Source organism: Gambusia affinis, linkage group LG02, assembly GCF_019740435.1.
Source record: "Gambusia affinis linkage group LG02, SWU_Gaff_1.0, whole genome shotgun sequence".
Taxonomy (NCBI): domain Eukaryota; kingdom Metazoa; phylum Chordata; class Actinopteri; order Cyprinodontiformes; family Poeciliidae; genus Gambusia; species Gambusia affinis.
This window is the reverse complement of record NC_057869.1, coordinates 27,916,908-27,933,400: the sequence shown is the minus strand read 5'-3', so window position 1 is coordinate 27,933,400 and position 16,493 is coordinate 27,916,908. Positions and strand designations below refer to the sequence as shown.

At 36.5% G+C, this 16,493-nt stretch overlaps 1 protein-coding gene and 1 long non-coding RNA gene across 3 annotated transcripts; both read right to left on the bottom strand.

Annotated features, from left to right (window-relative positions):
- Positions 1–4,121: 4,121 nt before the first annotated feature.
- On the bottom strand, positions 4,122–6,627 carry LOC122845579. Of its 2 annotated transcripts, XR_006373078.1 has the most exons (4): positions 6,542–6,627; positions 5,190–5,533; positions 5,001–5,098; positions 4,122–4,666 (listed from the first exon to the last, which is right to left on the bottom strand). It is a non-coding gene; the product is annotated as an uncharacterized LOC122845579 (long non-coding RNA). The 2 variants fall into 2 exon arrangements; XR_006373077.1 differs by having other exon boundaries at positions 4,122–5,098.
- Positions 6,628–11,390: 4,763 nt separating this feature from the next.
- Positions 11,391–16,275, bottom strand: glo1 (glyoxalase 1). Its single transcript, XM_044144379.1, has 6 exons — positions 16,137–16,275; positions 13,647–13,729; positions 13,290–13,430; positions 12,196–12,263; positions 11,931–12,020; positions 11,391–11,796 (listed from the first exon to the last, which is right to left on the bottom strand). Exons 1-6 carry the CDS (start codon positions 16,203–16,205, stop codon positions 11,705–11,707), a joined length of 543 nt encoding a protein of 180 aa, XP_044000314.1. The 5' UTR covers positions 16,206–16,275; the 3' UTR covers positions 11,391–11,704.
- Positions 16,276–16,493: the final 218 nt, after the last annotated feature.

Sequence of the window (16,493 nt, the reverse complement as noted above, 5' to 3'; positions counted from 1 at the left end):
TGATTAAAGTCTCCAGTCTGGTGTTTTGGTCTCAACTAGCGAAGGGCATTCTTGCTTACAAAGACTTTATAATTCATTTAATTTGTTCTTTCTGTTGATTTGTTTATTTATTTTTGGATATTTAAAACGACTTCCAGCTCCAGTGCTGAATGTTCATTAGAATTTAAAGTTTATTGATTGAGAATTTGTTCTTGCATTATTATGCCATTGCCTATATATTACTTTAAAATAGCCTCAAAACAACAATATCAAAGCTTATTACAACAACTTCTAGGTGTTTGTGGTTCCAACATGGCGTCATGTGAGAACGTTTGTAGGTTGTTAAGGTTACTGTACGTTTATAAAACATCTCTAAGTTCAAGTCTCAGCTTTAAAAAACTTTGACTTCTGTATCTCTAGTGTACGTTTGCTAAAAATAAGTGGAGTGACCTTCTTTTTCTAATGCCCAGCTAAGCCTGACTGTGTGTCATTCATGTAAAGCCTCCAGGCTAGAATCAGCACATTAAGCACCAAGGACCTCTGGCATCAACAGATATGGCCGCCTACTGACTTAGAAGAAATGTGTTTAATTATTTATTCTCCAAATATGCCTCATATATTTCATCTAAAGCAGGAGAAATACAACGGCAGAGGGATTTAGTAAGGGATCCCTCTCTGCTCACTTTGGGGATGAAGGCCAGTGGTTCAGCAGTCATGGAGGGGAGGTTCCCCTTCAGCTGGCTGGGTCAGAAAAATGAAACTAGTTCATCTGAAAATAACGTGATCTTAAGTAGAGATGCATCGACTTGACGGCTGGTGACTTTAGCATATGCAAACTCGCTTGTCCGAAGCTTCTATTAGTTTAACAATTATTAGGGACAAACATGGACAACGGCATAGAAGAAAAACATTCCCGTTTAGGGATTAAATTCTAATCTTTATTTAATTTTTCCTGACTTTAGAATAAAGGGCATCAAAGAATTCCTCTTTTTTAAGCTTCCTGAAAAAAGAATTGATGTTGGATCCACACAAAGAAAGAAAAGAAGCTTCTTTTTTCTTTTTTTTTAAGTATTGGACCTGCCAATATCAGATACCAATACCAGCTGCCGTATGATTGCGCAGTTTGGAATGAAATAAATTTTCTTGATGGAAATTCTTTCAAGCAATTTAAAAAAAAAAAAAGAAAAAAAAAAAAGCTTTAGCGCTGGGATGAGACGGGTTTTTGGCCGAGTCGAAATTAGCACATTTTTCAAAACTGCAATGGAAAAATTTTTTTTTGCATCACACGAGTTGTGATCAGAAACCGAGTGTTACTACTGGCGGAGAAGAAGAAGAAGACGACGACAGGAAGTGGTATTAAGACCCAGCGTATTTTTTAGTGAGCAAACTTATTCACATGTGATTTTAAATGCATTTCTTATTAAATGGAAACACGGTGATTGTGAAATAGTTTGGGCATCAACAAAGTTCTGAGTTCAGCACAAACATTGTATGACCTGCATCGTTTACATCACAACCCTGTGGAGTTGGGATAAACCTGTGTTCATTCTGCTGCCTTACAAGTTAAACAACATTTATTGTGTTGCCAAAGTACACATGATTTATGTCTGTATATATATGAACAGAAAAGCTGTAACAAAAAAATGAATAAATGAAAAGACTTTTAATTCAGTTTGCGCCGATCATCCATGTAAACCAGTAGAAGTCTGAGAGTCACACATCAGAGCATTCTGCCTCGTCTGGCGAATCGATTGACCTCGGCTCTGCCTCTGCAGCTACCACATGCAGTCTGTCGCATTTCGTCTCCGAGGAAAGACCGAAGCTCGTCACCCGTCACTGCAATTGCCGCCGGGATGCGGAGTGGCAGAAATAATTCACACACACTCCTACCTGCAAGCATAAACAGGCTCCCTTTCACATGGAAAAGGATTAGACCAAAGCCTGCAGCACAAGAAGACTCTCCATGGAGGGGATTTTGTTTTCCTGTCTCGGCCGGCGGGCACAGGAGGCCACAATGTTGATTAAAATTAGCATGCGATATGTGACAGAACCAAAAACAGACTCTTCAGAGTGGCAGCGAAATGTACAGTGAAGATGAGGATACATGTATTAAAATGCTACTTTCGTTTGTGCTTTGTTGGCATGTTTATAACACGAAAATCAGTCAGTTGAGTCACAACACGAAGTCAAAGGGACATAGGATGTATCATTGTATGAGTTAGCTTGCTAAGTAGTCACATCCCATAATTTCATCACATTTTATCACATTATAATCACAAAACTTCAATGTGTTTCACTGGGATTTTCAATAATGGACCAAAACACAATGATGTATAATGATGAAGCAGAAGAAAACTATTTTTATTTGATAAATCTATTCCTGTGTTGCAAATCTAAACCTTTACCAGATTAAATAGGGGGTCTGTAAACATTGTTTTTACTACTTCTGTCTGGGCTTTGACTGGGTCATCCTGCTTTGATCTCACTGATACCATTGTAGCTCTTTGCTAAATTTCTGGTGGTGTTGTTGGGCTTATAGTAATCCTGTCTCAGTAATCAATTAATCGCTCCATAATTTCTGTTGTTATGATTAAACATTTTTTGAAGAGCAATTTTGTTTACAGAAACTTCACAGTCAATTTTATTTATGTTTTCGGTTGTGTGTGTAATTTTGTATTTTTTGGATATTTAAGTTAATTAAAATTTAAGGCCAAGTTTTAAAACAGCAATATTATCGTTTATCGCAATAAATTCTGGGATGATTTCTTTCGTCCAGAAAAATTGGTGATTGTGGCAGGCCTGGCTGATAGGAGAACTTTCTCACTTGTTCTCAGTGACAGGTGGATGAAAGTATCAATAAATCACTTCACATCGCATGATTGCATGTTGGGCAAAATATTCTTTTCTATTTTGGTCTGATCTGACCTGAGCACCTTATTCAGGTGGGCTAAATTTAATTTTGGTTTACCGAATCAAATACATATAACACTTAGTAGATGTTTTAAAGATTGGTGGGAAAAGGGGGCAAAAAAAGTCCTTCCGCTTACTTGCTTAAGTTTGTTTTGGTATATATAGTACATAAAATCGCAACAAAATACATTGAAATTTGTGTTTTTAACAAAAATAAACAAAAACTGAAAGAACAAATAAGGACGAGCAGGTTAGTTGAGTTAATATGTTGAAACCTACTGAAAATGAAGCCGGCTTTTAAGAAGACTAGACTATAAACATCGTCATCATCAGAAAATATTCATCCCATCTTCTCCAGTCTTTATCAATGAAAACTAGAGGGAGCTGCATTTTTATTCTACATTATTTACATTCTGGATCACATATTGAAACTTTTTTTTTTTTACCATTATCTGTCAAGTCGGAATTGAAACAGGTTGCAGAAAATGTTTGAATACTGAAAAGCCATTAGAAATCGACTTAATGCATCTACATGGAAACAGGCAACAAGGAAACCGTCGTGTTCGTTCTGCGACATTGTGGATCTAAATCAGCATAAAGCAACGGCGGTGCTTAGTGCAGTGGATCTTTTTGCAGCTCTGATGGAAAAGGTCATTGGAGAGAATGTCGTGCAGATGAAATCGCAAATTGTCATACAAAAATGCAAAATGTGACAACTGCAGCATCCTGCAACTTAATGGCTCCCATTTGATTGTACTGAGCTGTAAAGGCCAAGGAGTGAAGATGCAGAATGCAGTTTGCACAACACGAAGGGATCACAGTGTTTAAGGAACAACGTTTCAAAAGCAAAATAAAATTATAGGTCAAATAAATCACACAAGAATCTGAACCGTCACTGAAGAGAAGGTCTGCCTGATGTGATAAGACTAATTACAAAAATAACTACGGAAGAACCATAAAAATAAAAAATAAACATAAAGTCATAATTTCGAGATGCAAAGTTAGAATTTTGACTTTCAAAGTCATAACTATTAGATAGTGGAGCAAGCCTCCCCAGAGACAACATGACTTCCTATCTTAAAATCATGACTCACATTCCTGTAATTATGACTTTAAAACTCAAATTATGACTTATTTTTGTAATTGTGACTTTAAAACCTAAATCTATTCCCATAATTATAACTTTAAAGCTTAAAATTATGACTTACTGTCGAGCTCTTATTTTTCTTTATTCGTGGCAGACATGGGCTTCCATAAAGAACTGTTTCACGTAAAAAAAAAAATTGCTTTTTTTTCACTCTGCATATGAGCAGATATTGAAATATCGTACAAACAAATCATTCCACGTTCCAGTGAAGAGAGTGAATAAACCGTAACACTCTGGTCTCCAGAGAGTCGATGCTCATGTTCCGTCTGGGCTCTGAGGATGGGAGCAGTTCTGCCCGACTGAGCTCCTCTGCTCTCTCTTAGGCAGGAAACTCAAAGCTGAGCTGGATGGTTAATGTCAAAGATGAGTCACCATGTTTTCAATTAGCCATCCAGGCCTGTGACACATAAAGTCAGCCCTGGCATGAGTGGCGACTGTCGTTGATCCTTGGCCGGGCAGCGACTCTGTCAGAAGCCAGAGGAGGAGAGAATGTGATATAGTGCTGACACTTGCTATTTGGCTCCACTTTTTGTTTCCCTCTGTGTTGTCAGTTCAATTTCACCGTAGTCCAATTATCCCAGGATCCTGGTCATGGTCAATCATGGTCCCTTTTCCATCAGAAATCTTACTCTAAAAGCAGAACCAGGTCACCGCAGTGCAAGTAAGGCAATGGAAAGCATGGTGTGAAAATGAAAAGAGGTGTAACGCAAAGTTCAGTCTTAGAAATTAAATTCTTACATTCTGTCATGCATAAGGGAATATTTTACAAACAGTTGCTTAAATAAGTATTAAACAAGGCTTAGTTCAGTTTTTCTGTGCAGATATATTTTACGTATAAATTCACACCGGAGACGTCAGTAACAACCGAAGCAAGCCACAAATTAGTCCACAAACTAAGTGTAAAGCAGTGAGATGCGTCCTAGTGTTGCAAAATAATAATAATGGTAATAGCTGCAAACCTAACCCTCTGAATGTTTCAGTAAAGACCCCTGGAGTCCAGAAGTGTAGGCCACATAATTTGACCAAAGACAAGCCACAGCCAGGCATCTCCATGTTCGATTCCTGACAAAAGAATAATCAAAAGAGTTGACCAAGAGCCAATATGCATTTTTCCAGAGAAATATCAGAGATTCATCTGACAACTCATTTGTACTTTTGGTTGATCTTGACCTCTGATGGCTGTGATATTGAAATCCCTTGCTTGAGTGGTGTTGAGCTGCGTGAGTGACATCACAGCCCCCTGCTGGGCCCCCTGCAGTTTGCTTCCTGGATCTGTGCGGACATATTTCCTACGGCAATTCAAGATGTTGTAGGAGATGTTGGTCAGAGAAGGTTAGCACTGCTGTGGGATCTGAACCATGCAGGATCTGAACACATCCAGGATCAAGAAAAATGCGGCTCACATCTCGGCAGGCCCCACAGATCCAGAGCGCAGTCTGTTCAAACGTTTACCTCCAGGCAGGCACTGCAGAGCGTTTCTGCCCTCAGGCGTTCCCTCTGATAATCAGACAGTTAGCAGTCAGAGTTCTCCATTTCCATGCAGTTTTGCCCTAACTTCACCAATAAAGCTAACCTGGTTTAGCCATACGGTTCCTTTGAGAGAACACTGACTTAAGCTAGGTTCAGAACATCACTTTTATGACAAGGTGAGCAAATTATACTCACTTCATCTTTCAATGGTTTCAATGGAATTACTTCCACTTTTTGTCCCGTTTCACTGTTTGCTTGATTTAACAATGTCAAGAACTGCATAATCCTGCAGTTCCAAACCCACTTAGTAATCTAGCCTGCAGCTGAGTTAGCAGTGCTGAGTCACTTTAGCTCAGAATGCTGATGAGCTGTGAACTGCTGACTAGAACAACTGTGGCTCATGTGAACGCCAACAGTTTTAATTTTAACTAGCTAGTGATGCTGCTGACAAGATGAAGGCTCTTGTGTGACAAGAGGTCTCAAGAAAAGGAAACAGGGCCTGGTGCATGTTCCAATTTGATACAATTATCAGCAGTCAGGTAATCAGAGTTCCTTCTGCAAAATGTCCTTAACATTATCCAGAGCTCTTAAACCATTTGGGAATGATAGACGCTGCAGATATTTCTACAGGCTTTAAATAGAAAACCTGCAACAATCCGTGTAAAAAGATGGATGGATAAAACTTCGGCTGATCGCAGTTTACTGGCCCACAACTTGGTTAAGAGCACCCTCTAGTGGCGTAGAGGTGACCCGTTTCATCTTGACTCACTTCCTAGCTAAATCCTGAAAGGATAAGTACCACACAAATGTGTGGATTATTTCTTGTAAAAGACATTAAATATATTTTATGCCTTTTTTTATCTCTTGTGATTAAAAGACTAATAAACAGGTTCATCAGTCAGTTGGCCCGGTCTCCAAGTAGTTCAAACTAAGAAAATCCAAACCTATTTACTTCCCCTGAAAGGTTTCACACATTAATCAGCTGTGGAGAAAGATGCAGTTTCTGAGCAAAACCCTTTGTTTTTAGAAAATTACCTTAAAATGAAAATTAAACCGTGCAACATCTGGAGCTGTGGGAAGAATCAAGTTTGCTCTACTTCAGTAGAAACCACCAAATTCATAAGGAATAATATTGTTTATAAAACATAAGTTGTTTTTAAATAATGCTTATATGCTTGGACAACAAATTTAGAGTTGGTAAACTTTGAAAAACTAACATATCTAATGTTTACATTGTGGCCCTTGATTACCAGAAAACGCTGTGATCTCTTAGCAACAACTTAACAACAAATATTGTTATCGTTCAAAGAACATAAGATTTTCTCTGCTCTTTTGAAATATTACGTATCTTATAATACTTATGATTCATCACTTTGGTGAATTTTACAGAAAAGTTAGTTTATTTTTTTTATCATTGATGGTAGATATACCATAAAACAGAAATTGTACATAAAAGTAAAAATACGATTTATGCTTCGTGACAGTTTCTTACCAGAAAAAGAAAAAACGCTCATCTATTAGCGCCAAATTAATAAGTAACATTATTGTTTATGAAATATAAGTTCTTTTGAAATACTGCTTACATGCTCAGACACAACATTTAGCGTTGGGAAACTTAGCAAAACTAACATATATAATCTTTACATTGAGGCCCTTGGTTACCAGACAATGCTGTCATCTCTTAGCAACAGCTTAACAACAAATATTGTTATTGTTCAAAAAACATTAAATTTCCTCTGCTCTGTTGAAACACTACGTATCTTATAATACTTAAAAATCGTCACTTTGGTGAATTTTGGAGAAAAGTGAAAATGTTTTTTTTACCATTAATGGTACACAGACATTGAACACAAAAGTAAAAATCTGATTTATACTTTGTGACAATTTGTTACCAGAAAAAGAAAAAACGCTCATCTATTAGCACCAAATTAATAAGTAATATTATTGTTTATAAAACATAAGTTCTTTTGAAATACTGCTTATATGCTTACACAACAAATTTCGAGTTGGTAAACTTTGGAAAATTAAAATATGTAATGTTTACATTGTGGCCCTTGGTTACCAGACAACGCTGTCATCTATTAGCAACAGCTTAACAACAAATATTGTTATTGTGCAAAAAACATAAGATTTCCTCTGCTCTTTTGAAACAATACGTGTCTTATAATACTTAAGAATCGTCACTTTTGTGAATTTTACAGAAAAGTTAGTTTGTTTTTTTATCATTGATGGTAGACATACTATAAAACAGAAATTGAACACAAAAGTAAAAATCTGATTTATACTTCATGGCAGTTTGTTACCAGAAAAAGAAAAAATGCTCATCTATTAGAACCAAATTAATAAGGAATAATATTGTTTATAAAACATAATTTCTTTTTAAATACTCCTTATATGCTTAGACAACAAATTTAGAGTTGGTAAACTTTGCAAAACTAACATATCTAATGTTTACATTGTGGCCTTGGTTACCAGACAACGCTGTCATCTCTTAGCAACAGCTTAGCAACAAATATTGTTATTGTTCAAAAAACATAAGATTTCCTCTGCTCTTTTAAAATACTACTCATTTTATTCTACTTAAGAATTGTCAAGTTCGTGAAGTTTGGAGAATTTTAAAATGGTTTTTGTTTGCCACTAATGGTACACAGACATTGAACACAAAAGTAAAAATCTGATTTATACTTTGTGGCAGTTTGTTACCAGAAAAAGAAAAAACGCTCATCTATTAGCACCAAATTAATAAGTTATATTACTGTTTATAAAACATAAGTTGTTTTAAAATATTGCTTATATGCTTAGACAACAAATTTAGAGTTGGTAAACTTTGCAAAACTAGCATATCTAATGTTTACATTGTGGCCCTTGGTTACCAGACAATGCTGTCATCTCTTAGCAACAGCTTAGCAATAAATATTGTTATTGTTCAAAAAAACATAAGATTTCCTCTGCTCTTTTAAAATACTACTCATCTTATTCTACTTAAGAATTGTCAAGTTGGTGAATTTTGGAGAATTTCAAAATGAGTTTTTTTTTTTGCCATTAATGGTACACAGACATTGATCACAAAAGTAAAAATCTGATTTAAACTTCATGGCAGTTTCTTAGCAGAAAAAGAAAAAAAACGCTCATCTATTAGCACCAAATTAATAAGGAATATTATTGTTTATAAAACATAAGTTCTTTGAAATACTGCTTATAAGTTTAGACAACAAATTTAGAGTTGGTAAACTTGGCTAATCTAACATATCTAATGTTTACATTGTGGCCCTTGGTTACCAGACAACGCTGTCATCTCTTAGCAACAGCTTAGCAACAAATATTGTTATTGTTCAAAAAACATAAGATTTCCTCTGCTCTGTTGAAACATTACGTATCTTATAATACTTAAAAATCGTCACTTTGGTGAATTTTGGAGAAAAGTGAAAATGTTTTTTTTTTACCATTAATGGTACACAGAAATTCAACACAAAAGTAAAAATCTGATTTATACTTCGTGGCAGTTTGTTACCAGAAAAAGAAAAAACGCTCATCTATTAGCACCAAATTAATAAGTAATATTATTTTTTATAAAAACAAAAGTTCTTTTGAAATATTGCTTATATGCTTAGACAACAAATTTAGAGTTGTTAAACTTTGCTAAACTAACATATCTAATCTTTACATTGAGGCCCTTGGTTACCAGACAATGCTGTCATCTCTTAGCAACAGCTTAACAACAAATATTGTTATTGTTCAAAAAACATAAGATTTCCTCTGCTCTTTTAAAATACTACTCATCTGGTTCTACTTAAGAATTGTCAAGTTGGTGAATTTTGGAGAATTTGAAAATGTTTTTTTTGCCATTAATGGTACACAGACATTGATCACAAAAGTAAAAATCTGATTTATACTTCATGGCAATTTGTTACCAGAAAAAGAAAAAACACTCATCTATTAGCACCAAATTAATAAGGAATAATATTGTTCATACAACATAAGTTGTTTTGAAATATTGCTGAAATGCTTAGGCAACAAATTTAGAGATTGTAAACTTTGAAAAACTAAAATATGTAATGTTTACATTGTGACCCTTGGTTACCAGAAAACGCTGTCATCTCTTAGCAACAGCTTAACAACAAATATTGTTATTGTTCAAAAAACATAAGATTTCTTCTGCTCTTTTAAAATACTACATATCTTATAATACTTATGATTCATCACTTTGGTGAATTTTACAGAAAAGTTAGTTTGTTTGTTTTTTTATCATTGATGGTAGATATACTATAAAACAGAAATTGGACATAAAAGTAAAAATCTGATTTATGCTTTGACAGTTTGTTACCAGAAAAAGAAAAAACACTCATCTATTAGCACCAAATTAATAAGTAATATTATTGTTTATAAAACATAATTTCTTTTTAAATACTGCTTATATGCTTACACAAAAAATTTAGAGTGGATTAACTTTGAAAAACTAAAATATGTAATGTTTACATTGTGGCCCTTGGTTACCAGACAACGCTGTCATCTCTTAGCAACAGCTTAACAACAAATATTGTTATTGTTCAAAAAACACAAGATTTCCTCTGCTCTTTTGAAATACTACGTACCTCAGGGCCGTGCAGAGACCTATGGAGGGGCAGGGGCTCAAATTTAAAAAAGGAGCACATTGAACAAAAACACTGTACAACAACACACCAACAACCCATATTAATCAATAATCTAACTGGATCCTACTACATCATTGCCATCACATGGGGAAATCCAAAGTAAATCTAGTCTAAAATTTACCCAACAGGTATAAAGTTTCTGTTTCTGCTGCTGACAGTCCTGGAGGGCTGAGTTGATCTGAGACTTTCTCTCCTCTGATCAGAGGAGAGAAAGTCTCTGGTTAGGAAGTTATGAAATAAGCAAAATTGCTGCCATTTTACTAATTAAGCCCCAATAATATCTATTTAACTTCTAGAACAACCTGGATGCGGAGTGATTTATAGATCTAAAGAGCTCAAAGGGGTTTTAACTCTATATAATAGTTTGATGTTAAACCTCTGAGACCTAGAATTATAAGACTGGAATATCAAGATAAAGAAAACTCAGTAGCTGCTGGTAGGGGCCATTTAGGGGCCTCCAAACATTTAGGGGCCTCCAGACACTCAGGGGCCCCTAGAAATGGTTTAATTGTAACACAGACCATAGATCTAAACCTGTAGCATTATTTATAGAGAATGACAATGTTATTATATTTTATTTAAGTATTACGTTGGGCCGGCCCTGCATGAACAGCTGCTGCGATGCACATCTCTGGAATCTACCTGGAATCTTCCTGGAATCTACCTGGAATCTACCTGGAATCCCCCGGTGGCCCCTGTCAGTCCGCCGATGCTTTAGAGACATTTTGATTCATTTCATTGTGGCGTGTTTGGCTTTTTGCTGCAGTTCTAATTATTGCTACAATATTTTCTCTGATGTTTATTTTGTGAAGTCTAAATGCTCTAATTGGGCCGAATCTTCCTTTAACACTTGAGGTTCCGCAGTAACTTCTATTTACAGCCGCGAACCTCCAGCCCAGATCCCGTCAGCAGCGGCTTCAACCCGCCTGGTAGAAACGTTAATGAGAAGCAGAGCGAACAGTCAATAGGTGGTACCACCCGGTACCAGGTGGTACCACCTGGTACCGGGTGGTACCACCTGGTATAGGTGGGTCATTTACATTACCCACCTATACTTTTTTTCTTAGCTATGAATGCTGTTGAAAATGAGCTACAAGTTATTTCTCAACATTTTGAAGCTCTACAAAAAGTAATTTTAGTTCAACCAAAGACTACCCCCCTCCCCCACCCCCACCCCCACACGTATTACTTTTTGGTTTCTAAATCACAGAAATAATTGTAGAAATCCATGGTTTAAGCTGTGGCTTTCAAATTTATTTCACAGTAAATCAACTGTTTCAGCGTCAGACATGATGATGGTGACAAACAAAAGCGACAACTATACAAAGTAGAGAACAATATGTTGCAGTAAGTCGTGTGTCTGCATGTCAGGTGTCCATTATTAGCCCAGGCCATGCTGGGTTACCCTTATTCATATTGACAAAGAGCAAATGTTCCCACTGGCTCACAGCTCTTCCACCTGTGTTGCTTAATGGCGTTGTGCTCTGTAGTGAAGCCACAGCAGGCCAGGCCTTATGCAACGCAGCAGGAGGGATGCGGTTGGGCTTTAGGAGGTGATGGACACCATGTTGTTGGGACTCAGGATCTCAATCCAGTATCCGTCAGGGTCCTGGATGAAGGCCAAGCCTTTCATTTTACCTGAGGGAGAAACATGGGGAGGAGGGAGTTGACCTCAAAAATCTGCACCTCAGAAAAAATGAATGAAAGCTTTAAATATTTACTGTAGGTCCATGGAGACTACACAGATTTATTTTTCTCCCAACCCGTCTTACCGTCATCTGGCTTCTTGACAAATGTGACTCCTTGCTCCTCAAACATCTTACAAGCTGCATAAACATCAGGAACTGCGATACCAATGTGTCCTATTAGCAATTCAAAGAGAGGCCATTCATTTCTAATGCACAGTGAAGTTAGAAATGTATGCAAATCTTAGCTAATAACTAAAAAAAATATAGCTGCCTTAATAAAAGTGAACTGACAGGAGTGCACATATTTAATTAATGCTACGCTTATTGTAAAAACAGGAAATAAATTTACCATATCCACGTGGGTCAGAGTTCCCATTGTGATAAGACAGGCTGTCATCAGACTCTGAACCCCAGTTACTGAGAGACACAAGAGGACAAGAGAGAGAGAATACACCACAAGTAAAACAAATACCAAGTATTTCTGCTCTAGTTTCTAGTAGAAATATATTAATACGCATGAAATAAGACTAACTTAACTTATAATTAATATTTCAACAAGATAACATGGGAAAAATGCTTTGCTATAGTAGAATTTATCTGCCAATGGAACTGGACTTTTAAGGAATGTTAAGAAATTATTAACTTAAAACAAGCTGCTGTGTTCTGCTGAAAAGTTACTTATAGATTAGTTTTGCCTTATTTCAAGATGTTTGCACTAGAAACTAGACCAAAAATACTTGGTAAGATTTTGTAAGTGCAGAATTGGGAAGTGAAAGGAAAATAATACCTGGTTCTCAACAGTTGTTTTTTTTTCTTTACAAATTCGCAATATGCAGATTTACAAACGGATGCAATCCGTCTCAACGAGGGTCTGAAAAATGAGTCGATTCCCTTTTGTTGTGCCAGGAGAGACAGCTGACTGACAGACCAAGGTCATTATCTTTTTCTGATTAAAAGACTAATAAAGACTAAATTTATAATTAACTGCAACTATCTCGCACATTTCTAAAAACAAACTAAAACATTCTTAAATTATAGATATAATATTCTTAGTTTCTGTGTTTAGCTGTCGGCAATTTATGGCACTGCATTTACATTAAGTCAGTTGGTTGGTCAAAAATAATCTTCTGTTGAGTTTTCATCACCCAATCAAATATACATAATCACAATACGACACCTGGACCTTTTTGAATTCTGCACTTAAAAATTAGCCAAAGTATGAAACAAACTAAAACTACTAAATTAGACAAACAAAACGTTACAATGAAATTAAACTAAACCATAATGAAAAACCCAAAACCGTTATAAACCCGGTCTGCATGTGTGCGGTTAAGAACAGTCGAGTCATTGGTGCCAAATTAATAATCATTTGCCAGATAAATACAGTATAATAAGAGTCTGATATTCGATGGCAGTGAGCCAGGAGCCAGTGTCGATCCTTACTGTGTCAGCTCGATGGTGGCTCTCCTCGAAAACGTCCAGGCTGTCCTTTCCTTCACGTTGGCAGGAATCTCCTTCTTGTCCTCGAAGCCCAGGAAGAAGAGCGTGAAGCGCATGGAGGGAAAGTCAAACTTCTGCAGAAGCCTGCAACATATGGCACACCAGAGGGAAACTTTCCTCAGAGCTGCATGTCCGCTAGTCACAGTTCATAAACCAAAAACTGTACAAAAAAAACAACTACCGGTAAGCTTTTAGCAAAGTTCAGTGAGGGTCAACTGTTTTCTCTTTGCAAGGTAGTTGTTTTTTCCCCATTCTTTTTCTGTAACGTTCTAATTCAGCAGCTTACAAACTCAAACTCACGTCATGCCCAGGATCCTGGTGTAGAAATCCAGGGATTTAGTCGGATCCTTCACCCTCAACATGGTTTGCTGCATCATAAAGTCCTGAACACAGACACAAAACAACACAACTTTAAACACAGAAAGACATCACTGCAACAACTACAATGAAATGCACCGTTTGTGCTTTTAAAGTGACGAAATGGAAGACAAATACAAGGAATATCAACGCTGTACTATTTGGCTAACATTCAATTTTTAAATTTATTCCCCTTTTTTAATGTCTGGTATAATCACTGGACATCAATTTGAATAAAAATTAGAGATGCGAGTCTTTCAGTGTCTACTGATTCGATTCAAAAACTATTTTTAATTCAAATGGTTTCGAGATTCTGTTTAAATTATGTGACTGACAAAAGAAAAAGGCAATGTAAATAAATAAAACATTTATTTAAAACAATTATCTAAGGCTCCATACAGCATCAAAGTCCATCACTTTATATTAATGGCGTTTGTGCATAAAATTCTGCAACTTAAATCACCTGGATTAGGTTAGTTTAGCTGCCTGGCTTTTTCTTTAATAAAAAAAAAATTAAATTGAATTTTTGAGCATTTTGAGTCAATCTGGAATTCCTAGGACTGGGAATTGTTTTTCTTTATAGAATAAATTTTTTTTCTGCACCTCTAATAAAAATATATTTAAAAAATTTTCTCTGTTAAAGGTTTTTAAGATCCGGAGATAATCTAAGTTTATAAGTTTTTCAGGCAGTGACTGCTTTCAGGGTAACAATTTGTGTCCAAATTCTGGTTTGGACGGTGATAAGTGGTCAAGTGACTAAAGCCACTTTCTGGCCAATAACAGATCATTTTTTATTTAATTTAATTAGTTTATTTGATAGGGACAGACATACAGCGACATAGACAAACTGAAGAAAAACAGCAGTCCCATGTTTATGTCAGTGCGATAGCAAAAGCTAATTCGCAGCACTTGTCCCTAGAAGGGCTTTTAAAAAAATAAATAAATAAAAATACCACCACATGACTGCTGCTTGTGTTGCAGATCAAAGTCCTCTGGATAAATGAGTACCCTTCAGACACACATAAGCCAGACCTGGTCAAAAATGTACCAAAGCTAAAATTAAATATAAACTCATTATACATGTATAAGTCCGCATGTGTGGAACACAAGAAGCTGCCTGACCCTGAAAACCTCTGCTGTCCAGATGGGTGTTACCTCTGCAGCTAGCCACATTCTCCTCTTTCTCTACAGTCGACCGTTCATGGTGGGAAAAAAAACTCAACGAAGCTATGGCTAACTGTATAATGCTTTGCCAGCCATAGGACTTCTCTACATTTTCTCATGTTACAAAAATTTATTATTTTCAGTGATAGACCAAACACAAAGGTGAAAGGATTTTCCTTTTACCCCTTTGTAAGTGTGACTTTAATTTGTTTTTAGCCTCTTGGTTATAAAGCAATAGTCCAATGTTTGAAAATCTCACTTGTTTGAATGGTCCAGTCAAAGTACAGACCTAAATTTGAAATGTCATTCACCATTACATCGATGAAATAATAAGAGCTACATGAACAAAGTTGGTGGAGATACATCCCAAAAATATGTAGCCATCACACTTTTCAGATTTTTCTTTGCAAAACTATTTCAAAATGTTGCACTCTTCTTCATAATTATGTGCCCCTGTGTGTGGACCAGTCATATAACATGCCAACAACATAAGCTCACGTTTGTGGCTGCAATGCGACAAAAATGAAATACTTTCAATAGGTAAAGTAACTATTTACAGCTGCATCTTAATCAGATAAGTCCAAGTTTATAATAGAATGAGCTACACTGAAGGGGAAGTTTCATTTTGAAAATAAGTGACACCTCAAAATTGTGCAATTGCTGGTGTTTCTACTCATTGGTTTTGAAGATATTTTAAATATGCAATACTACTTCCAAGGATTAAAGTGGAAGGATAAATAAACTGCAAGCTCCATGTCAGTGATTCAGCGTGTACAGACTTGTTCCTGTGCAGAGTCAAGTCCACTCTCGTCTATCTCATGTCTACTCTCTTCAGCAGGACAATCTATGCTTAATAAAACCAGTCTAGGACCGTACATTGTGTCGTTGCGCTGGTCAGGTAACTCTCTCGTGCTGTGTCTCCCCTGAAGCGCACGCGCTCAGATGTCAAGACTTCCAAAAATGTTGCAGTTTCGCCATCAAGTTAGCCTATAGCAGCCTCTGCCAAGAACTTTAATAGTTAGACACGTGATGATTTACAGCAGATATTGGAAGCTTTGCCAATCGTGTTCAAATAAGCCAAATTCAATTTCATCGTCGAGAATTACCCGCCTTAAAAAGTCAAAAAAGAAAATCAGTCCGATAATGGGAGCAGCTCGAACAGCAGATTAACCTGCCAGGAAGTGTTCGGCCTGTTTGGGTTTGGCCGTCAGTCAGTCAAGGACTGTTTCTGGCTTATTCTAAAGCACACCGGGCTAGCCGGCTGCTTACCTTAGTTAAAGGGTCTCCATCTTTACAAGCTGCGGCCGCTGCCTCGTCCGACAAACCGGTGTCGCCCATTTTTTCCAACCAAGACTGACAGTGACAGGGAAAGGAGAGCTATCCAACTGGAAGTTTGTACGAGAATAACTTCCGGTGTAGGCTTTTTAAAATAAAAGACGCAGTAACCATGCTAATTTTTAAATGCCGAGTTACACTTTTCTTCTAAAATATATGTATACGTAACTGAATTTGAAAAAGGTTGTAAAATAAATGGAAAAATTTTATAAAACACACTGACTTTAATATTAACGACTTAAAGACATTGTTTGATGGATGCAGCTTTCTTAATCAGGGTGGAGTATTTGC

Excerpts from the sequence above, each read along its gene's own strand:
- glo1 (XM_044144379.1), bottom strand. The coding sequence starts at position 16,205 with ATGGGCGACACCGGTTTGTCGGACGAGGCAGCGGCCGCAGCTTGTAAA. Across the intron at positions 13,431-13,646 it reads ACCAGGATCCTGGGCATGAC|GCTTCTGCAGAAGTTTGACT; the intron begins GTGAGTTTGAGT and ends CATATGTTGCAG. Across the intron at positions 12,021-12,195 it reads CTCTGACCCACGTGGATATG|GACACATTGGTATCGCAGTT; the intron begins GTAAATTTATTT and ends AATTGCTAATAG.